The 24,868-nt window shown below is 42.6% G+C and overlaps 1 protein-coding gene across 1 annotated transcript in view; it reads right to left on the bottom strand.

The window, feature by feature from the left end:
• GLP1R (glucagon like peptide 1 receptor) overlaps positions 1–24,868 on the bottom strand; it is an 87,824-nt gene that overhangs the window by 40,898 nt on the left and 22,058 nt on the right. Inside the window, exons 2-3 of the mRNA XM_076335552.1 lie at positions 15,893–15,989; positions 14,478–14,588 (exon numbers count right to left, since the gene is read on the bottom strand). Of these exons, the coding sequence (XP_076191667.1) occupies positions 14,478–14,588; positions 15,893–15,989 (208 nt within the window). The remainder of the gene's footprint in view (positions 1–14,477; positions 14,589–15,892; positions 15,990–24,868) is intronic.

The raw sequence follows: 24,868 nt of genomic DNA, 5'->3' as shown, positions 1-24,868 counted from the left end.
AAACCCCAAACCCAGCTAGCTCAAGCATAAGAAGTAATACAGCCCTTGATTCTACTGCTCAGGACACCGCCCTGTGCCACATCAATATATCCCCATGCTCTGCCAATGGATTTCTCTGCTACACAACAAGAGGATACAGATTTTGAGTTTCAAGCTCCGTAGCAGATATACCCCAACACTAACATTTCTCTGCCTTCCCCTCCCAACCCCTTCCTCTTCTCTCTACCTCCTTTGCCCCTCTCCTTTTAGCTACTGTCACACCATTCCTCTTTCTCCCCTACTTGCATTCCCCTTCTTGGCTCTCCTCTTCAGCTTTATTCTTCCAATGCTCCCTGTTGCTGCAATGCTTACTTCTATGCTGCTGATCTACCTACCCACTGCTGACCCTTCCCCTTCACTTCCCTATTCCTCTCTCAGCTCCTACTCTGACTTGCCAAAAACACTGTAGTCAAATAAAATGACTCCAGCCCTTCACATCTCCTTTCTCGCCAATCCATTCCTCAGCCCTCCTCATCACACCCCAGCGGCTCCTCCTGCTCCAGCCAAGCAGTGAGGAGGGGTGAAATCAATGAAGTGCCTCTGCTCTCCGATCTGGAGCCTACTGTGGCCACCAAGGGTACGAGAAGTCCTGCTCAGCCCGCGCGCCAAAAGCACGTCTGGCCCAACAGTCACACAGGATTTGAGGAGAAAGGACCACTGCTCCGCTCTCATGTGGCCTCTGGAGACTGTAGGTACAAACTCTAGGAAGTCCAGGGGGTACACAAGGAATTCACCCCCGTAAGCAGCAAGAGGCATATCACCAACACCATAGGAGCTGTCTTCCTCTTCCTCATGCTAAAATGCAGAACAGGGTTTTGACAAAATGTTCTTGAAAAACATCAGCCTTAAAACAGACTTCTGTTGTGTTGAATCTCAGTCAAGCAAAGTTCTTCAAACCTTAAGCTACTAACTACAAGCTCTTACAAATAATAAAAAAAGCATCAAGTGCTTTTATTATGGAAACCACCATCTTTCCTGGAGGCCACTAAAGCTGTAGTTATGTCTGGATTTACCTTTCCATTACAAAGCCAGTCTTTACACCAATTTGATTCTTACCCTCCATCCCAAAGTTGGGACCTACCCCTATCTAAAAAAAAAAAAAATAATCAGGAACTCTTACACCATTCTGTTGCTAATCTTCACCAAGTTTTCTATTCCATTTTCATTTCAACTCCATTTTCATTGCTTGAAAGGTATTTGGATGGACATACAATCTTTCTGACTTAAACTTTTCTTTTCCTGCCAAGGTGCAATCCTTTCCTTGAATATCCACTGCCAACCCTACCTCACATTTTTAAAAACTTAGAGAGGCCCGTTGTCATTCATCAGCCACACAAATGCAATGTTTTCCACATTTTTACCCATGCTTTCATTCTCTTTAAAGGAAATTGTTGATGCCCTGCTTCATTAAGTTCAAGCTCCAGGACAATTACCAGGCAGATTTTGCGTGTGGAAGCCAGTTTTTTGCTTTCAGAGGAAATAGGCTGATGAGCACTTGATCCTTCTCTTGCCTAATTCATTTCTGCTCATTCCAATTGTCAAAAAGTAAATTAGTTCCAGAAAGGTCAGATGAGTCTGTCCGGGTGCCAACCACTATCATTATTATTGTCATTGAACTAGTCATGTACCCAGGTTCTCTCATAAACATGTTGCTCAGAAAAACTTTGTTCTTATTTGAAGAAAATCTAAAGTGATATATGGGAATCCTGACAGTTAACATTTGGAGCATGTTTGAGGAGGATTAGACATACTTTCAAAATTCATAGCAGGGACCCGGGTCTCTCAGGGAACATCTAGTCTATTACAGAAAACTCTCAAGGGGAAAGTTACCAGCAAAACACATGAGTGGAAAAGGATAATACTGCAAAAAAATAAAACTGTGTACATGATTAACAAGTGCAATCATTGTATAGGTTAGCACATTTTCAAGTTAGAGCTGCATTTGTGAAATGGCGTGAAAGGGAGAATGTTATATAATTAGACTACTTACATGCAGACACCTTTTAAGTCAGTCCACATTTTTTGCATGACTACTCTGTCAAATGAAGATATTATTAAAAAAAACAGAGCAAACAGAGCTAATAACTTCAAGAGGCAAAGAGCGTGAGTTGCCTTTATATAAAGCATTTACTTTTATAGATATCTAAGTAGATTGAGTTGTATCTTCACTCAAATTCAACTGAGGATCTTGGGAGAAAGAAGCAACCTTTAAGCTCACTATCACACCAGAAGCGTTATGTGAGAGAACACGTACAGGTTGGATGCGAGAGGAGCATTTCCCATCACCCAAAGGCGAAGTGCCAGGGACTCCTGAAAAAGGGAGGAAGAAGTGGGCTGCAGGTCATATGGCTCTTCTAGCAAGTTGCTCTCCACCTATGCTGTTTTAAGATCAGGTATTCATGTTTTATCCCATCTTTGGGACTTGGGGGGGGAATAAAATCAATACTTTACTACTTAGCAACGTATAAGTAAGCCAGAAAGATAATAAGCTGTTTTCAGCACGGCATTTAATTATGTAGCACACACAAGCCCCATGTTTTATTCAGGCCCTTTATTAGTTCAGTTTACTCTTTGTCCACTGTAATTAAAAACTGCAAGTTCTTAAGTGCAAGTAACATGAAGAAAGGTTTGAGGTCCCTCCTTTTAACAGTGTATACTGTACTGTGAACAAATAAAAGTGGGTAGATAATATATACTTCAGTTATGCAAGACCTGTAATGAGAGCATAGATGAAGTTTAAGGTAATTGGTGAGCTCACACATGTCTGTTGGAAGCTAAGCTACCTACCAGACTAGCATGGGCAAGGCACAGAGGTAGTCCATTAGCTTCCTTGCAGCTGGGTGTAACGGGGCTTATTTCTCACTTAAATGTCCTATTCACAGTCAGATCAGCTGACGGCAACTTCTCAAGCAGCCACAGAATGAGGCTCAGCTATGTCTCTGCAGAGGTGTGCCTTGATATCCTTGACAGTACATCTCAAGGAAGTACTTTAACAAAACAAAACCATCATACAGTTATAACTGAAAAATTGCTGGAAAACATGCAGTCCTGCCAACTACTCTAACTCCCACAGACGCAGACACAGCAAGCTGATATCCTACAGCAAGGCTGTCCAGCATTTATGCTATGTCCAGCAATGCAGAAAACAGAATTCTTCCTAGACGGCCTCAGGTGACCAGATCTGTACCTAACATATGAACAACATGAAGCTGCTCTCATCACCCATATACGCACTTTAATGTCTGGCCACATGCAAAGTCTCCTTCTGTTCCTATCACACATTTGATGAGGAACACCCACGTTTTGGTTGCAGCAGAAGAGGAATCGGAGCATATAGCTTTTCACTGTCCCTAAAGGAAGTCACATATCTCACCCCAGCTGAAAGTTCATAAGTCACTGCTCTACTGCAATCTGAAGTTAACCAACAATTTATTTAAAAATATATCTTATTTGTTTAAACAAACAAAATTGATAAAATGGAGAATGGCATTGCCACATGGCCCACAATAGATGCATGTTAATAATATCTATCTGTTAATGATTTTTTTAAATTATTTATTCCAACAGTCCCTATATCTACCCTTGAGATGAGCAGCATATGTTCTAGAGTTCTCTGGTGTACTACCAGATGGAGACTAACAAACAGAGGCAGATGTGAACTTGAAAGACTAGGTTTCTTTATTATTAGGTTTTTTAAGCAAACCGAGACTGTCAATTAGCTTGAGACAGCTTTTAGTGCAAGGAAGTATAAATTTTGAATTGCTTATGGGTTAGCAAATGCAAAGCAACATCTTTTTCACTGAAATAAAGGTCATACCCCTTTCCTGCATTATGGAGAGCTTTCTGGAAACTTGGTTTTATTAGAGCAAAGAAGGGAAGAAATGTAATAAATGTCTAATCAGCTTCACTGTATCCAATATTTGAAGTGAAATTTATTTTCTTGCATGTTAAAAGACAAACAGATAGTTTAGCTATACACTCACGTAGCCGTCTGCTAACTATCTTGGTTTTAAGAAGATCTCAAACTACAAAACTGGATGATTAAACAAAAAGTGAGAGATTAAACCAGACAAGGTTTTAACCTGGTCCCCCAAACCAAATGTTCCAGCCATGTATATACTTCAAAACTGTCTGAAGGAAAACTCTCACACAAATGTCTGCTTCCTCAGCTGTAGGGCTTTCCGCAGGCCCCTCTAAAAAGCAAGATATAGTGTTCCTTTGGTCTGCCTCGCACAGGTGACAGTAGCATTTCACCACCCCAGCATCATTACACATAGGAGGCCTCACAAACAAAAGCAAGCTGCTTCTTTCTGTTTCTGCTTTTTGCTTGTGGCACTACAGCACTCCCTCCCCCTCCGACTTTGAACAGTGCCCAAACACAGGCAAACCTGGGGAAAGGGAAGAGGACCAGGACAGTGGATTTAATCCTGCAGCACAGCAAATGCCCCAGGAGTGCAGCTGCTTGAACATCAGCCCTCCATGACCAGGTTTGATGGTGGGGGATGGGGGGGGGAGCAGGGAAGACACTAAATGACTTTTAGGAAAAAGTCGGCTGCAGAAACTTTTCCAATAGCCTGCAGATGGTGGTGGGCCCAGGAGACTAGTGGGACCACATTGCTCATGGGACATTTGAGCAAGACTTACAGATAGATGAAGTTGGTTATATCACTCCCCTGACCCCAAGCCAGTGCTTACCACCAGCCTGCTCCCCACCACGCTGCCGCCCGACCAGCCCGGGAGCACTCTGCTGTGGGGAGGGCATTATGCTACTGGCCACCCCCACCGACAGTCAATGAGCCAAAATCCCTGCCAAGGTAGAAGTCTACTTGTAATCCTCTCTCACCTGGGTCATGATATGGCATGCCATGGACCCAAAGCACTTGTGGCAACACCTTGACAAATGTGACAAGGTTCTCTTTCCTTTTTCAGCCCTTCTCCTTGGTGGGCACAACCACAGATGAATGAATCATATCCCAGACAAAATCCATTTCAACATTTATGTTTCTGCTGCTTGTATAGCAGGGAACAGGATCTGCAGTATTGCTGTGCATGATGCCATTACAACTGTGTAAGCCTATAATCACAGCTGTTGGGGAGGGGAAGACACCACACAGGAGGGGAGTATTAGGGCTTGCTGAGTTCATGATTTAAACAGTAGCCAGGACTAAGCTAGACACTAATGCAGGGTGGGGACTGTGCAGACAATTTCCATCATCTCTGCTGCAGCACAAGAAGGTTTGCCTATATCTCATAGCCCTAGGGAAATTGTTTTTAAAAAGCATAAACCCCTTATGGTCAGACTGGTAACCTCCAGCACTTGGCGATTCTGAGGTAATGCCCCATTTCCACCTAAAGCCTCACACAGAGCTCACACCTACCTAAAGACACGTCAGGAAAAGCAGGTCTGTCACCAGAGAGGGAATGGGGAGTGCTGGAAAAAGGGTCTCGAACGTAGGTTACAGCAGGGGGAAATGGGAAAGAGCTGACCTGGATGTGTCCTTGCACCTGAAGGTACTCTGGAGCAGCAACCCAGTCCCTGGCCTCTGCATTACCACACCCCCACATGAAGCTTGGTTCACGCAGTCTCTGTGACCGGGCAAAACTATTGTGTGAAGTACAGCTGTGGTCCCAGATCTCCACGACACCCTTCAACTTATTAGATTTAATCAGACTCTGACTGCATCTCTAGTAGCCAGAGGCAGCCACAAGGTTACTATCAGAGATCATCTGATATTACTGCTGGGTTATTCTGCCACCAGAGAGACTTTCAGGTCTTTCACGTCACAGGCTGAAAAGCTATGTTGTTTCCAGGGGTCCCCAGGCTGTACTTTGCATGGTCTTCTGGGAACAAAGGAGCAGGTGTCACCATTGCAACACATAATGTAGTAAAGAGAGGATAATATAGAAAATAAAGTGAATTATAGGAGACAAGCGATTCAAGCAAAGGTGAATGACAACGGAAGTTACCAGTTAAAGGAAAGGACTTCAAACTAGGAGAAAGGTGGATCTACAGAGCATGAGGAATTACAAAGCATTGAGGCCTCATGGTCAACAGCAGTTAAAGTCATACAAGCTATCTGTCCCTTTACCTAGCACAAGAAACATTAACGAGAGCTTGGTAGTTTAGGAGTCCTCCAATGGCCTGTATATGGTCACATTGGAAGACTTCATAGTAGTACAGACAAATCATCAGGTCTTATGTCTCTATCCAGGACTGAAGAGAATCCAATGCACACCTGGGGCACAGCTTCTGGTTTAGTTTCCTCCAAAGAAACAGACCCCCAAACTGCTCAAACTAACTCAGTCACAGCAAGTAGGACTATCAGGGGGTTGCTTCAAAATTCACTATAGTGCCAGAGTAAGATACCAATACAGATACAGACCAGCAGTCAAGCCAATTCAGGTGTCGGACACCTCAAAACCAGAGACAGGACTTAAGCTGAAACAAAAGCATTCAAAGAGTTCAGAAGATTCTGAGTGTTCTGAGTAACAGCCACCTCTGTGTTAATGCAAGTTTGCAGCCAGCCTTTGTGCAGCCCAGTGCATATAGGAGCAACTGATGTGGCTACTGTTCACATAACTCGTCTGAAACTAGTACCCCTGGAAGGTTAATTAAAAAGGATTTAGTGCTATTAAAGAATAAAATATCAGAACCCCAGAGGAGGCATAATTGCAAGATGAATTGTGCAGCTCCACAGTTTCCAAATCCACATGGTGTTATTGGCAGCTGGCCTTCAATTATAAGAAGGTAACAAGAAAAAGCACATAGCCAGTGACAGTGAGGTGAGGCGCCTGCTGTCCCTTAAAGGAATACTGCTCCCCTTGGAGGTTTCTGCACTGACTGAACTTTGAGACAGCCACTGCTCAAGTATAACTCATGGTAATCTGACTGACTACAATGTGGATAGCAAAATGTGCAAAGTTTACCTGGTGTTAGCTTCAGTGCTACCAGAAACTGAGTAGGCTTTCTGGGTTTTCACTAAAGGCAAGGTTTGGCCCAAGACACAAGAGACATATGGGAACAAAAACTTCAACTCAGGCAGCCAGAAGTATCTGAAATTTGCCTTCAATAAGCTTTGGCCACAGTCCAAAATCTGTGCTGGAAACTTCACAGAACAAATCCTTCCAGCAATAACCTCCCTCCTGCTACTTCAGCATCTCCCCATGAAGACCTGCCCAATGGTGGGAGTTGCATAAGAAGAAATAGAAGCAAAACAAAGAGCTGGAGTGAAATAGCCCATACAGGTTTGAAATTGCTGTAGTTCACTGTTTCAAAGATGTATAAGCAGGCTCTTAGAAGTACAAATACAATCTTGTCTTACCAAAAGCTTTGGTTTGTTTTTTGGGTTTTTTGTTGGTTGTTTTTTTTGGGTTGGTGGTTTTTTTTTTTTTTGGGGGGGGGGGGGGAGGAGGTGGGGAAGCAAGGCATGGCAGAAATTAAGCATACATTTGTTTTGGTAATTGAGACATTTTCACTTCATATTTTCAAAGCATTTCAAAACACCATTTTGAAACAGAAGAAGTAGTCTTCCCAAAAAGAAAGTTTATGAATTTCACCTACATAATCCTGAACAGAATGCTTTACTCGACCAAAATTCGATTCCCCTCCACTGTCTGTTTGCCCCATTGCCACTGCTTCTCATTGTCCCAAAGGGCTTTCCCACCACATGCACAAAGTTATTTTATATGGCACTAGAAGGACACAGATAACTATGAACTCCTACCACATAGTTACAGCCCAGCAATGATTGGGTTCCTCATTTGCTATGATACCAAACACCTGCACTGTGCTGTAAGACACATTAGCCACCTATTTCTCATTCCAGTGACAATGGTTTAACCTGCATTGAAGCAGAGGCTACTCTAAACCTCAGTTCCTTTGGCTTCAGTGTGATACTGAGTACCCAGATACCTATATTATCCTTATTTCATGATTTCTTGTTGAGTTAAGGCAATACTATAATGACCGATATACTTGAAGTAGATAAATGCTAATGCAGCTGCAACACCAATCAGGAAACTGATCTGCATGGGGCAGGTGGAAGACTCAGAGGAATGAGGAAACCCCACACACATTTCAGTTGGGTGAAATTCCCAATCTATTTTGCTGCACAGCTACCACAAATGCTGAGTTTATTTAGCAATTAGATGGAAAAAAAGCAGCAGCAAAGTGCCACTGAAGAAACATGTAATAAACCAACCTTTGGGCCACATCCCAAAAGGGCACTGACAACTCAACGTCCAGTACTTCAGTGTGAGCTATAAAATAAAATTCCTCTAAATATTCAGTTTTAATTTACTTGCCTGTCACAAAGCAAGTCTGTAGCAATACAGGGATACGTGGTTTCGAGCATAAAATCTTGGTCTAATATTGCGATCTTTCCTCTAACCAATTATCACAGACATATTCCCAGCCTTCAGGGAGAGTCCATCCTTGCAGACAGCATGCCAATACTAAGTTTGGCAGGGATGCTTACACACGCTCTAGGTAACACAACAAGAAAAAGTCTCAGGCTCAGCGTTTCTAAAAAGATCTGACACACAAGCGGGACAGGACTGATTGTCTCTGCTGTACTTTATAGGCCGCCTCAGCAAGTGGCACTTTCAAAAAGGGCAGAAGACAAATGTTGCCATCACAAGGTAAGTGATGCTGTGAGACAAAACCTTGCAACTGCATGCATTGCTTAGCACAAAAGACCTGCAGGCCCATCCTCCATTGATTTGTCTTGTGAAAGACTGGTCTTGAGTCTCCGTATGCACACAAGTCTGAATACACATACAGCACTGAGAACACCAGTTCTATTCTCAAGTTTTTCAATGAACGGATTCCCATCTCCCTACAGTTTGCTCTTGTACCTTGACATAAATGAGCAATCCAAAGACCTGGAGAAAGCATTACTGCTGAACCCACGCCCACAATGCAGGCAGTGATTCCAAAGCTGCCACATTAAGGAAGTGAGAAGAAAGTTACACCTCAATGAGCACCTCTGTGGCAGCAAGTAGAGACAAGAACCTGCTAACATCATGTGGGGTTGGACTAGTGACACAGCACGTACCTGCTGAGCAGGTAAAAAGTTCTCCACATCATTTTTGGCTTGCCACGCTGCTAGGCAACCTGCTGAGCTACATCTGCTGTTTAGATTTGCAGAACGGCAGGCTCAGGACTGACAGCCACTAGGACAAGAAGAGTGGGACACAAACAAGAATAAAAGCTGTTAAAATATAAGGTTTCCAAAACCTGTAATTGATCAAGGAATGCTCCAGCATTACAAACTCTTCCCATGCAAATTCTTTTTCCCCATCTCCTATTCTGGCTGACACCAACAGAAATTTGTAACACCTGACAGTAACTAGTTACCAAGACTTACCATCTTAAAAAAAATTAACAGAAACAGAGAATCACAAAACAGCCAAGATTGGAAGGGGACTCTGGAGGTTTCCTAGTGCAACACCCTGCTCACAGCAGGGTGAACTAGGGCAAGTTGCTCAGGTCCATGTCCAGTCAAGCTTTGATCACCTTCTTCAAGGATAGAGACTCCAAAACCTCTCTGGGTCACCTGTTCCAGTTGTTTGACCAACCTCACAGTAAAATAATTATGTTTAAAGGAAATTTCCTGCATTTCAATTTGTGACCATACACATTTATAAGATCCCCCAAGTCCTCCCTTCTCCAGGCTGAAGAATACCAGCTCTCTCAGCTTCATCTCATATGAGACACTTGCATCCCTTAATAATCTTCATGGTCATTTGCTGGACTTGCTGCAGTATGTCCATATGTCCCTCATACTGGGGAGCCCAAACCTGGACAAAGCACTCCAGATGCGTCTCACCCCCCAGAGTAGAGGGGAAGGATCATCCCCACCAATTGCTACCCAATTTCTACCACTAGGGACTGATTTCCAACTGAACTTTGCGCTGCTGACCACAACCCTATATGCCCAGGAGCTCAGCCAGTTTTCAGTTATCTTATTGTTCATTTGTCTAATCCACCCTCCATCAGTTTGTCAATGAGGATGTTAACAGGAGACAGTGTCAAAAGCCTTATTAAAGTCAAGATAAACAACATCCACTGGTCTCCCCTAGTCATCTCATCATAGAAGGCTATCAGGTTCATCAAGCATGATTTCACCTTCATAAATCCACACTGACTACTCCCAAATCAACTTCTTGTCCTTTATGTGTTTGGAAACAGTTTCCAGGATTATTTGCTCCATCACCTTCCTGAGGACTTATGTGAGGCCGATCACCTATAGTTCCCCAGATTTTCCTCCTTGTGCTTCCTGAAGATAGTGGTGACAGTGGCTTTCTTCCAGTCCTCAGGAATCTCCCTCAATTGCCAGGACCTTTCAAACATAATCAAGAGTGGCCTCACAATGGCATCAACCAGCTCATTCAGCACTTGTCAGTACATCCCACCAAGTCCCATGGACTTGTGTATGTCCTCCTTAAGTGTTCCATAATCTGATCCTCCTCCACCAAGGGTAACTATTCCTTGCTCCAGACTTTACCACTGATCTCAGGGGCCTGGGATTGCTGAAGGCAAGTTTTACCAGTGAAGGCAGCGAGTACCTCAGTCATTTCTCCACCCTTTGTCACAAGATCCTCCCACCCCATTCGGCAGTGGATCCAAATTTTCTCTCGTATCTGTTTAGAAGCCCTTTTTGTTGCCCTTCACATCACTTGTCAGATTCTGGGTGGGCTTTGGCTTTCCTAATCCTATCCTTGAATGACCAGTGTTTCTATTTGCCTCCTGGCTCACCTGTCCCTGCTTCCAACTCTTCTACACTTTTTAGGGAAATGGCGAGGTCAAAGAGACTTGCACTCAATGCTCGCTCCATTTCAGCACCCCATCATAAGCAGTACTCAGTTTCAAGTGTTTCAATTTATTCCCCAGGGGACTTCTGGGGGTATGGTGAGGAGTCCCCCAGCAAACTTTTAACACACTTGAAAAACTGACTCCTAATCAAAGGAACAGTAGTCTTAAATGAGTAAGCTTGGCTGAAGCACTTCATACTTAATGATGACCTTCACTGAACAGGTTTTGAAGGTACTTCCTAAACAGGGTCTATCTTCATTTTCTCCATTTTCCTTCAGGTGAAGAGATGGAAGCCCTGCAGTGCTAAAATCTATTTCAAGTTCCAAGTAGGGGGCTAAGCAAGAACAAGTAATAAGCATGCTTTAGTGATTACTATAAATCACAGGGTGTCCAATTTCCTATTGCTCTAGATCTTCCATTACAAAGATATTACCTCTTCGTGGCAGCCCATTAACATTCACTTTGAACACGACTCCACAAGACGTCACAAAATAGTATCAGGTCATGGTAATTCAGGCTCCTAAATTGCATACCTGCCACCGACACAAACTTCTTGTTTTATATTAGACCATGAAAGGCCTCCTTGTTCCATTCTTATTCCTCTCTGATAAAACAGAGATTGAGGTATATGCACAGTAAGCACAACAAGGGAACACATCCAGAGGTTTAATGACTTTCTGAAGTACTTTTTCAATCCTCCCTAGCAAGGGGTTAAGCAAAATGCTGCTATTCTTTTCACTGAAACAAACATTGGTTTCAGGGTAATTAATTTAAAAAAAAAAACTTATTTCCAAAAGTATGAAAGATATTGCGCATTCCAATAATTTATTAATCTGCAGTATTGTGTTAAACCTTGGCTCTCTCCAGCAGTGATGTTTCAAGAGCAGTTGGAAGTCAAATAACTGTGTCCAGGGTCTTAAAGATTGCAAGTAAATAGGTTTAAAGGAAAGAAGTTTAATCCTGTGAAGAGTTTTAAATATCCAGAGAGATTAGCATTACTGGAAAAAATTCTGCAGCATCCAATAACTTTATGTCAATTAATTATGAGGTAAATATTAATTTTGTACATTTATAAAAGCTTGTTTATTAATAATCTGAAGAGGATTAGCAAACAGCATTTTAACTTCAGAGGTTATCAATTTGACAGTTACTACCAAGACAGTTGAGATAATAAAAAAGATGTGCAGAAGTTGGAAATATGGACACAGTAGCATAATATTCACCCAGTAGGATACAGAGCAATACATTTAGGGGCGGTGGGGAAGTCACCCCAACATAGATGTTCAGCACAAAAAAGACAGCAATGAAACAGCCAAAGCATGCAGGTCACTTAGGAAAGCAGGCAAGGCAGAAGAGGTAACCAAGCGGCAGCAGGATCCCAGAGCACAGGGGCAGAAAGAGTAGAGCGGATGATCTCTCCCCCCCACACCACAGGTGTCCCTAACCACTAAGTACACCATAACATTGGTTCCCATCTCTTCCTTTGAAACCCTAGTATAAAAGATGCACCAAGTTAAAGTGAAAATAGGAATCCAGACTCAGCAATTTTGTTTTAGGGACTTACCTCTGAGACAGGCTTAAAGCTAGCCAGAAAGTTAAAGGGTTGCGATAGTTGACCTGACATCTCTGGCCCCCCCACCACCAAATTTGTACATTTCCAAGCATCTCTCCCACTCAACAGTAAGAGCCATTAAGTGCTACAGCAGGTTACCAAGTGTACTGGGCATCTGTGTCTAGGTGCTGGCAGCGGGGGACTGCAGGGCGGCTTCTGTGAGGAGAGGATGGAGTTGCCCCACGCAGGGGGACAGCCAGTTCCAACAGACCCACTGCAGGGCACAGCTGAGCCCCTCATCCAAGATGGTGCCGCCTCAGGGGAAACGTATGTAAGAAAGGGCCAACCACTGTCTGGCAGTGAGGGGTGAGAAAAAAAAGTACGAGAAACAGCCCTGCAAGCACTAAGGTCAGAGAAGATGGAGGGGAGGAGGTGCTACAGGCAGCAGAGCAGAGACTTCCTTGAGGCCCCCAGAGATACTATGGGTAGATGTGATGAGTTGGACCTTGGTCAGCTGCCAAACGCCTACCCAGGCACTCCCCCACTCCCCCTCCTCAACAGGATGGGGGAGAAAAGATCTAAAGCTCATTGGTCAAGATAAAGACAGTAACTGGGAGAGGTAACGGGCAAAACGGACTGGACATTGCCAGAGAGGGTAATAATTGTGGGGAATCTTTTGTGGTTGTAAAGCGGCAAAGGGACAAGGGGTGGAGTTTTATTGTGTGTGTAAATTGTCCACCTTTGTCAGTGTTGTGATGACATTTTGATTTTGGTGTCAAGATTTCCCACACACACGCCACCACCCCTTCAAGATGACAGTTTAATAAAGGAAAGCAAAAGCTGCATGTGCAAAGCAAAATAAGGAATTTATTCACTGCTTCCCATCAGCAGGCAGATGTCCAGCCACTTCTTGGAAAGCAGGACCTCAGCACACATAACCATTACTCCCAGCCTCCTGCAGACCCCCAGCCTACTGGCCTTGGGCAGGGCATGGGTTGGAGGGAGAGCTTCAATGCTGTGCAAGCACTGTTCAGCAACAGCCAAACCACTGGTGCATTATCAACACTTCTAGCCATAGATAGGAAGAACAGCACCATATGGGCTGCTATGAAGAAAGTTACCTCCATCCCAGCCAGACCCAATACAATCTCCACCCCTTATTCCATACCATTTGCATCACGCCCAGGTCCCACATTATCCAATACATCTAAGTATCCTCTGACCATCCCATCCCATTCCTTTTCTTTCTAATTCCTGAAATCCCTTCATACCAACACTTACAACATGTACTCCACACTTAAACCATCTTTACGTCCAGCAGTCAGATTTATATATTCTCATTAACCAGTATCCTCTGTCCCTTAACAGGGGCCAAAGCCAATTCACCACTCCAAGGTAGCTAGTTAATACACTGTTTCATTTAGGCTTCAAAACATAGAAAGGTCTTCACAAAGAAGAAGTTGTACAAGTCAGATTTCAAAGACAGAATACTAGACGAAGCGATCTTATGCACATTGCCTTCAAGTGACATCAAGCATACATGTACTTAAGGGTGTAAAATCTAAAGGTGACATTCAGTCCTTCAGAGGAAAAAGTCTTCGCAAACACTGACAATGCCTTCATCTTGCAGCATTCTGAGAAGTAAGTTCATCTCAGGAAGCAGCACAAAACACTTTCACTTTAGACCTTTTTGTCTTTATCTACTACAGGACGACCTACCGTCTAACTTTGATACTTTTATCTCAGTTTTCAAACTACACCATTTCTATTGTTAGTCAGTCTTCAACAAGCACCACAGTACTATTTTATTAATAGTCACCACTATTCAAGCAGCAAAAACAGATGAGAGCACAAAAATCCAAACTAAATGCAACCTTAAGAACAGTCTCTTCCCTCATTTTCTCTTGCTAAACAGAGATAAAGAGTGTATCATACTGAGCCCCATTCCTACTGTTATGTTGCAGAGAACTGATTGCACTCATAGCCATTTAAGCCAATTTTATCCTTGCTAAGACTGTGCAAGAAAAACAGGGTTGGTTTAAAGCTGTGCCTGTCAAGAAAGGCTCTTACCTGCGTTAGCCCAGGGGAGATACCAGGGGCAGCTGACATTCACATAGGTGCCGGGCAGTCCGTCTGGCCAGCAGGCATAATTGTCAAATGTTCTGTTGCAGAACTTGCCTTCTGCAGAGAGATGGAAAGGATGGTCATGCCACTGCCTTGTATTAATACTGCAAGGAGGAAAAGACTGAAAAGCAGAAGATAAAAAGAAACACGGACACGTGCATTTAAGCCGTAACAGCATTATGCAATTAAGCTTTGATGTGGAGTTAAACGAGATTTATTTGTCTAAAGGAGTTTATCCCCACACAACAAGAAACTGTTGTTTCAGGGGGGAACTGAAGAACAGATTAGGGTCTTTGACTAAATCACAGGATAAGAAAGGTAAATCAATACTGATCCATTCCCATCTTTTCTTTTACACCCTTATGTGTCTCAGTTTAATTTAAAATCATGTTTGCTATGAATACTGTAGATAATAATTCCTGAGAAAGGTTCACAGTCGTGCAGTTGGAAAGTCTAGCCTAATATATAGATCCATCAATGAAATACCCATACACAACCATAACTTCGCATTACAGCTTAATCAACATGAGAATACTTCAAGTTTATTCAACTGTCATTCTTAGAGGGCAGCACTCAACTGCTCAACAGGGTAATGGAGTGGAGGGAGACGAATGTTTCCCTGCCGTTGCTGTCATCAGCTACTACTGCTCTTAACTACATTATTATGGCAGAGTGAGAGAATGAAAATTAACAGTTTTGAAATAATTCTTCACAGATACAACTTTAGATCCGTCTTATCTTTCTCAGTGTGTCACAAAAGCACTGAAGCATAGGAGAGGCCACGCTGTGTCCAGTTGTGAGCATCACTGACAAGTCACCAGTGTCCTCTAAACACCATGATGCTGGCACATCGCAGCTGCTCTCAGCGCATTACAGCAGCTCAACTGTTAAGACAAGCTGCATTCTCATTTTCACTAAGGCACTTTTTTTTTTAAAGCCATTTCACCATTTTATAATGCTTAAAATAATTAATACCAACTTTAAGGCCCACAAACTGCTAGGTCAATGTGACCAACATGGTCCCAGGTTTCCTAACACCTGTGTGATCTCTCAACCCTGGCCCCTGAAAAGGTTTCAGGGATATTACATTAGCGTGCTGCTTTGATGTGCTACAGCCACCACTTGCCGCTGCAAAACACTCTGGACCTAAAAACTAACATCTTTACAATGAAATTGTTCTATAAAATGCTTCCTCAGCAGAGGGAAAAGTCCCACAGAGAGCAGGCGGAAGCAAATGGATAAAGAAGAAATTGACTGGAAAGTAACCTGGAGAAGTATTTTCAAGTTCATAAGCGCTCCCTTGCTACTCTTATCATGCATTTTAAAAATTAATACATCCTACCCCTACCAAGCAGGCTTACCTGCCACAATGGGGGGTGCCTCATACAAGTATTTCAGGCATTGGAGCTGATACTCCTTCCACTTCTGCATAACCCCAGAGAGGGACCCATCTGAACTCTGAAAGAGAAATCATGAGTCTCAGACATTGCAGGGATTTAAACTGTGTATTTTTCATGCAGCCTGAGTAGGTGGGTGTGAAAATGACTACCACAAGCCAAAACAGCACTGCTTATCATAAAGGGTACAAGACACTGCTATGCGTTTGCCTGATTGCAACAAAAGAAATCCCTTTCTATTTGTACCACGAGGAACTGAAAAAACCCACAAACTACTATACCAAGTCCTCACTGAAACCCAAACTGAGCTAGCCTTGCTCTCTTGAACATGCCCCAGTTGTGTGATTTATTATCTCATGAAAAGACAGGGACAGCAGCAAGTCCTTTTAGGAGAGGTTTTCTTTCCAACAGCAGTATTTCTGCTATCCCATAAGTGAGACCAAGTTAATTTACTGTATTCAGCGGATATTCCCCAAGCATTCTTCCAGAACATGGATGAAAGCTTTTCCAGCTCAGCTTTTCTTCCACGAGCAACAGCTTTTCCCCACATCCAGCATATTTTTTCCTGAAACCGCAGAAAGAGCAGGGACCTCCTTTTTGCACAGTTTGACAGGCTGCAGGTTCCACCATCAGCCACCCCGAGTACTGAGGCGGCAGGGGAAAAGTATGTACAAACTCGGTCTGAGCACAAAGGAAATTAGCTGTTATTAAAATGCAAAATTTAGCACTGGCTGCTTGCTCAACCCTAGCAGATGCCCCACCTGGCTCAGAGGCCCAGCTTACTCGTTGCATTTAAGTAAAGAGACATCAGTCCTTCTCTCCCCTCTCTGCATTCATATAAACTGAATTACAAATGTCAGGATTAGCAGGCTGCAAGTGATCAATAATGCAGCTAACTTAGCATTCTTTTTCCAAGGAAAGGCTGAGCATGGATGTCTCAGACATACAATCAACAGCAGGAACCTAATGGTATCCCATACTAACACTGAGTGGAGGAAAATTCATTTAATCCCAACTGTCGATCAGTTTATTAAGTGAAACATGAGGGTAAATAATCCTTGTAATTTTACCCTCACAGCTTCAACTGCTAATTTTTATTTTCCATTTGTGCTTCTAAACCTTTTTCAGATGGTTAGAAGGAAACGAGGGCATGGGAAGGATTGTTTTAAAATGAAGAAGTAATTTTAAACCTATACCACATTTTAGGAAAGCCAAATTGAATGCTGTCCACAACCAACGTGACTAAAGTTTAGACAGCAGTGCAATCACCTTGGTATAAAAGAACAGAAGTAGAACTGGCATTTTTGGACTACAGACCTCTCAAGTCCTCTTCTCTTGTATCTTCCTGATTAAAAAAAAGTGTTTTAAAAAAACAACACACCATATGCATCATGCTTCTGCCTGGATTAAGCCACTACATTTAGTTACAAAGATGTTCTTGTACACGTGATGAGAAGTACATTTAGTAGATACCTGTGTTGTGTTTCAAGAATAACTGCCTGTATTTGTGACTTAACTGTAGCTAGGGCCTCATGGCCATAATTTTAGAAGAATCGAGCCAGCTCCCCCCGAAGTCAAAACAAGCACAAGCTTATGGATCTTTGAAACTCTGACCCTTGTGTGCCTGATTTACATCTTATCTATGCCAACAAACACTGCCAAAGTCTGCTTGTGCTAAAGTCCCTAGTGTAAAATGAATGCATCCTATTGAATTTTAACCCCATGTGCCTATGGAAACACGCAAACGTGTAGCGTAGTGATCTATGCTCAACATACCTGAAGGAGAAGAAAACTTCATCACCTAAATTAGGTCTACAGGTGTGTGTAGAGAAACACATAACCAGTAATTCAAACTAAATTGCCATCTACAGATCCACATAGGCTGAATAAGGATGGATGACTGGACTACTGGGAGAAGGAGCAACTTTCAAACCTAAGATTCTCTCAGGCAGTCTTTAAAAACTAAACTCAGGTTATGCCTTTATTTAATTGCACTTTAATAAATGAATTAGAAGGAATATTTTCAGGATGAACTCTTAAATTATTATTCACAATAACTTCAGAAGCTATTAAGTGTCACACATCTTCCAAAAAAGTAACTATTGATCATGCATGCAGATGACCACATCAAGTTAATCCAAATTCAGCTTTTAAAATGATTACAAGATAAAGATGCATACAGAGTTTCATTTAGAAATAAGACTCTACCTTTTAAAACAGCCTGAAAATATCCTAAAACTGCTTGCACTAAGAAAATTAGCTTTTTTAGAGTCAGCAAGCCTTAAAATATTTCCTTCTAAATCAAGTTTTCATCTATTGCCTTCATGAATGCAGGAATAACCAGCTTTAATTACAGCTTAGGAAAAAGCAAGCCTCTATCTCTCCATTTAATGAAAAAGTAGAAACATTCTACTTATATTGGTTTCTCATAATGTGAGAAGTCAACTCTAACAAGGAGATTAGCAAACTGTAAGAGTAAAATAGTTAGACATGCCTTTTTGTGGAGATGACCAATTTGGTAGCCAGTTTTCTATTATCTGTAGTCTGTTGCAATAAGACAATCAAATACAAATCCCAAGACTACATAATTTGTTCTCTCTACGCAACAGTTTACTCTGGTTCAGTTAAATACCGCGTTTTGTTATCAGACAAATTGACTTAAATTTGATTTTAATATATGCTAATCCCCATTTCCCAGAGATTTTTGGGCCACGTGAGTAAGAATCACAAGTTATACAGTGCCATAGATTTACAACATGAGTAGTTATTCAAATAAGAGAGACTATATTTTCTTGAAAAGTGATTTAATTCCTTCTGCAACATCAAAGCACTAAACACACATATAGGAGGACAAGGTTCCTGGGTCAGTACCGAAAATTTGGAGCAAACTGCAAAAGTTCAAATAGCTTTATTAAACTCAGGACTATATTTTTGTTGTAAAAGCACTGGTCCTTGCATTTTCGTTGTGGGTTTAGGTTGGTTTTTTTTTTTTTTCCAGTTATACTCAACCATTGGAGGAAAAACAGTAGTAGTTTTGCTGTGGTGAAAATATCACAGAAGGATAGCGGAGGAGAAGAGGACAGAAACATGGCTGACTGGTTAAGATGGAGGAGTCAGAAAGCAAGAAAGGATGAAGGACATTAAGGAGGTGAGCAATGGTGCAGCCTAAGGAGCATAAAACGGATGTATAAAAATTAAGACAGGCAAGAGCACAGAGACTGGGAGCCTTTCAGTGTATGTATATAATTAAGTGTAATTAATCTCTAGTGATAAATTAGCTCATTCAACAGTCTGAAGACAGAATTCCCTACAAATCCTTAACACCTTTATAGGAAAGCCGCTTTCTGTAGCCATCATTTGTCTTCATAGACCCTACTGTAAAAGGAAGCATTTTAATCACTTTTCAACATCTTTGAAACTATTCCTGCTGCAACAAAAACGGCATCCACACAGATCCGAGGTGATCAATACTACAAAAGCACTATTCTAATACAGTGAAACCTGAGCACACGGAGTATAAACCTGCAGGGGGCTCAGACCAGACAAAATGCACCATGAAATGGCATCATTCAGGGTGGAAGGGAGAATTCTCAGAGCTTCAGAAGCAGCCAGTGACTCCTGGGGTTATCTTCTTCCCTTTTCTCCCATCACCATATAAAAGGTCTTGCATGCAAAAGAATAAGAAAGGCCTCCTTACATTTGTATTTCTTATGTCTTTAGTTGTCTGTTTTTAAATGGGAACACTTACGTTACAGCTTTTTCATGCTTTTAACATTTCAGGATAATAAGCAAGACTTCAACTTGCCGCTGAAGCCTCATATGTAATGTTACAACCCCTGGGACCTCCAAAATGCTAATCTTAGTCTTCAAAAGCAAAAGCTAGGCAACCTGGCATTGAACCACACTTTCATACGGCCTTGGTATTCTTCCCTTGGATAGTAATGATGACATATCTACCTCATGAGAGAAGGGTTCAGATTACATTTACTGCCTTTTATCTCAGAAGCACCACTGAGTTACTTTGAAACTTTACTGCCTTTTTCTGAGAAGTCCAATGCGACACATTATTTCAAGGCTATTCTGCTCAGGATCAGCACAGCAACTAAGTCCAAGACAGGTCAAGATTGCACGTTACTAGCTTTATGCTCATTCTGACTTGACATTCTTTCCTGTATAATATGGATCTTATTAAATCATCTGTTATGTCAGCATAAGCTATAGGTCTGCATCAATAAAAGCCAACAGAGTGGAAGCTAAGCTGGCCACTTAACAGGTTTATTCAATTCATAGCGTGGACACGAAGGCCAGTAGCATCCTGGCCTGTATCAGAAACAGTGTGGCCAGCAGGAGTAGGGAAGTGATCGTGCCCCTGTACTCGGCACTGGTGAGGCCGCACCTCGAATACTGTGTTCAGTTTTGGGCCCCTCACTACAAGAAGGACGTTGAGGTGCTGGAGCGTGTCCAGAGAAGGGCAACGAGGCTGGTGAAGGGTCTGGAGAACAAGTCTTATGAAGAGCAGCTGAGGGAACTGGGGTTGTTTAGCCTGGAGAAGAGGAGGCTGAGGGGAGACCTTATCACTCTCTACAACTACCTGAAAGGAGGTTGTAGCCAGGTGGGTGTCGGTCTCTTCTCCCAAGTAACAAGCGATAGGACGAGAGGAAATGGCCTCAAGTTGCACCAGGGGAGGTTTAGATTGGATATTGGGAAAAATTTCTTCACTGAAAGGGTTGTCAAGTATTGGAACAGGCTGCCCAGGGAAGTGGTTGAGTCACCATCCCTGGAGGTATTTAAAGGACGTGTATACGAAGTGCTTAGGGACGTGGTTTAGTGGTGGACTTGGCAGTGCTTAGCAGTGGTGGACCCGATAATCTTAAAGGTCATTTCCAACCTAAACGATTCTATGACAGCATATGAATGGCAGGATGCTATTACTACCTCCCTAAGCCCATCAGTCAAGATCCAATTTCTCAACAGTTACTATAAATTTGTCAAAAAAAGTCCTGCAAATGTTGACACTCCAACCACCAGTTTGTAAGAATAGTTGTGTTTCTTTAACTGTTGCAGGAGAAAAAAACCAACAAACCAACACTAAACCAAAACACCCACTGAACTTCATATTAATAGAGTCCTTTGACCCACTGTTCACCCCATGACAAAGCAATCCTGCTGAGGATCAGTCCTTCAAGTACAATGCTTCTTGAAAACAAAGAGATTCTGGAAATGCGTCAGCATGGGAGCAGGCTTTATTGTTCAAACTCCCCCCTCACTCCCCCAAAGGGATGAGATTTAACCTGATTTTATAACTACTAAGTTCAACTTCAGTGTAATGGGCTAATCTGAATCCATTATAGGCAAAATCTCCGACAGTCCAGTTACTCTCCTTTAAGTACTGAAGCTATGTCAAAGGAGGAGGTACATCAAAAATTACAATGCTGTCTCTACTATAGATAGTGCAAAAGAAGTATCACTAAAGATACCTGAGCAATACCTTTTCCAGAGATCAGAAAATGAGATCATACTTTAGGACATCTGACATCCCTCAGATTTCTGTATTCATTGCATTCTCTTCCCATATTACTTTGCACAGTATCAAGTCTAATGTAGTCATCTGACATTATGCAAGACTAAGCGACCCTCTGAGGTAAAGTCATTATTCTCGGTCCCTTCTGTAGGGCTGCTTGACGGATCACATGATATAACATTAATTATGCTTCCCAAGTCATATTTTACAAGATACTTCATCAGCAGTTGGATCACTCTGGACAAATCCCTCACCCTTCAGAAAAAACAAACGGGATCAAAACAACTTTTCTCTCAGAGAAAAGTCTATTGCCAGCTTCTAGAAGCTTTTCCTGTAAATGCTTCTGTCCCTTAGTTACTAATGAACCAATGACTTCAGTAGCTCAAGAGCGCCAGAAAAAGAAACCTTTCAGCATCCTTCCTACCAGTGAAAAGCAGCAAACGAACTCCCAGAAAAGGAGCTACTGGGTTCAGTGAGAAACCCCCTGGCGACATCTGCCAGCTGGGTTTTCTCTTTGGCTGCAGCAGCTTAGCACTTACGAGACCTTCAAGAAAAACAAGAAGTCCCAGGACTTCGAAAAAGGCAAATCTTGAAAACAGTGTTTCACCAGCTGTCTAACCAGAGACCCCTCTATTCTGTCACTGTTTTAAGACTTCAAGTTTCATGACATCAAGCTTTTGAACTCAAAGCTGCAAGAGCAAGCTCTCATCAGGCACTTACATCCGATCAACGCACAGAAGAGACACTCCTCCTCTACCTGTCTCTTCAGAGCTGCTCAGCCCGGACTGACAGCACACAGTAACACTGGGCTTTCAGTAACTTCCCAAAGCACACAAGATCCCCCCCATTCCATTTCATCCTCTGCCTGAGCAGCTTCAAAACAGTTTCAGCCCATCCAAAGAGCATCCTGAAAGAACAAACAACACTCCTGTCAGAGATAAGAATATGTATAAAAATACTTGTGTGGAGTTTTCTGTTTGGATTTTTTATTTTGGTGGTGGTGGTTGTTCTTTTGTTTGTTTGTTTTAAATCAGAGGCTGAATCTCAGGATTCCTCTCTCAGCTGAAAATAACCACTGCACCACATGGTCCCTCATCCTGGCCTGCCTGCCCTCATGCCTTTTTATTCCTCTTTTGCACACCTGCACAGCTTCAGAAGGAAGGGTTGGCTGCGCTCTATCCCATAGCAGCCTATAATAACACAGGGCACACTAATCACCACCCCACCTGCCCTCATTCTTAAGACCTGTTCTTGCTAGACTAAGGAAAAAAGGATAAGCATATGCATCTCCTAAAGAAGGTTTGGAAATGCAGATTTCCAAATGCAGAATGCTTCTGCCCAGTCTCAAATAAGGCATTTTAAAGAACAAAAACAAAACTGACTTGAGGCGTATTCCTGCTCTCAGTACTTCTGTTGACTAGGCACAGGCAGCTCCCAGTTCAGCTGACTTATCGTTTCACAAATCGTTCCAAATACATTAGCTGTCTGAACAGGCGGGAGAATTGAGCCCTGACCACAAGGGTTTCCACTCCGGGACCAGACATCCCAGGTCTGTCCTGGGATGCTTCATTCGTGCTTTGAAACTGACCAGTTTTCTCCTCCCATCCCTGAAATTTTTGTTTTGACAAGGTGCATTTCAATGAGAAGAATATCTCTTGGCCCCTAGCATTTTCTGGATCACGGCAAAGTATTTGGCATTCAGAGGCATAGATGTCAAAGCAAATTTTTTTAACACCTAAATCAGCTTGCATAGTATACAGTCTCAAAATCAAGGGAATAAAGTACAGCCTAATATTTCAGCATGCTACAAAATTAAGCATAATCTTCTAGAGACGTAAATAAATAAGTAAAAATCAAACTCCTGTAGGTCAGGTAGGATAGGCTGAAAATGTGTTACAAACCTGTGTTCCAGGGGTTATTCTATTGTTTCTGTCTTCAGTGATGGACAGACCTGGGACGAGAACAGTTAGCTGCAGAGTCTTTCTGCCCCATGAAGAGCTTTCCCAGCCTGGAAAGAGGTTTCCTTTTTGGTCACCGTAGGACCCATGCATCCATATGCTTACAGTTGAAGCAGACACATATTTAGATTGACAGACATTGTTACCAGAAAATATTATTTGCATTACAATGTCTTTCGTCTGTTCTGGTAAATGTTGCTGTCAAGGATGTATTATATAAGCCAGTCACAAACATGACAGAAGAAACTACTGAGCAACTATGCAGAGAGACAGAAGAAAAAAAGCAAAATTCAAAAGCAACTATAACTCCCAAACTCTTGGAGAGCAGAAAGTAATCCCACAATTTTAGTGGGAGACACAGTGTGCCAGCATTTATGAGAATTAAATGACCATAGGACTCCTGTACAAGGAGATTTTACTTTGCATTGCAAATCTAGACACATGCTTTGTGAAGTGCTCCTTAGAAGAGGACTTTTATTGATGCAGTTATACAACAGAGCAAGCAAAATAGCAGAATAAAGAGTTTAAATTGCATTTTTAGACAGCTACAAAAGGTGTAGCACTAGAAATGCTATGGAAAGGACAAAGGCTTTGCCTTTGAGCAGTGTTGTAGGAGCAGGGCAAGCTACAAAGCTGAAGATGAGAAGAGTGCTTCAGATCTACCCTCACAGATTTAGAAACAAAATGTAGCCTATGCTACTGGAAGAAGAACTCAGCATTTCGTTAAAAGTTTTGTAATAACATAGAATGGTTTGGGTTGGAAGGGACCTCTGAAGACCATCTAGTTCTAATCCCCCTGCCATGCGCAGGGACACCTTCCACTAGATCAGGTTGCTCAAAGTCCCATCCAACCTGACCTTAAACACTTCCGGGGATGGAGCACCCACAAGTTTTCTGGGCAACCTGTTCCAGTGGCTCACCACCCTCATACTAAATAATTTCTTCTTTATATCTAATATAATTCTACCCTCTTTTAGTTTAAAACCATTATCCCTTGTCCTATCACACTACATGCCCTGGTAAAAAGTCTCTCTTCATCTTTCTTATAAGCCCCCTTTAGGTATTGACAGGCCACAATAAGGTCTTCCCCGAAGCCTTCTCTCCTCCAGGCTGAACTACCCTCAGCCTTTCTTCCTAGGAGGGGTGTTCTAGCTCTCGGATCATTTTCATGGCCCTCCTCCGGACCCACTCTAACAGGTCCATGTCTTTCTTGTACTGGGGGCCCCAGAGCTAGATACAGTGCTCCAGGTGGGGTCTCATGAGAGCAGAGTAGAGGGGGACAATCACCTTCCCTTGACCTGCTGGCCACGCTTCTTTTGATGCGGCCCAGGATACGGCTGGCTTTCTGGGCTGCAAGCGCACATTTGCCAGCTCATGTCCAATTTCCTCCAGTACCCCCAAGTCCTTCTCTGCAGGGCTGCTCTCAATCCATTCATCACCCAGCCTGTACTGATACTGATG

Source organism: Aptenodytes patagonicus, chromosome 3, assembly GCF_965638725.1.
Source record: "Aptenodytes patagonicus chromosome 3, bAptPat1.pri.cur, whole genome shotgun sequence".
Classification (NCBI taxonomy): Eukaryota; Metazoa; Chordata; class Aves; order Sphenisciformes; family Spheniscidae; genus Aptenodytes; species Aptenodytes patagonicus.
The sequence above is the reverse complement of the archived record's forward strand: the minus strand, read 5'-3'. Positions and strand labels throughout refer to the sequence as shown.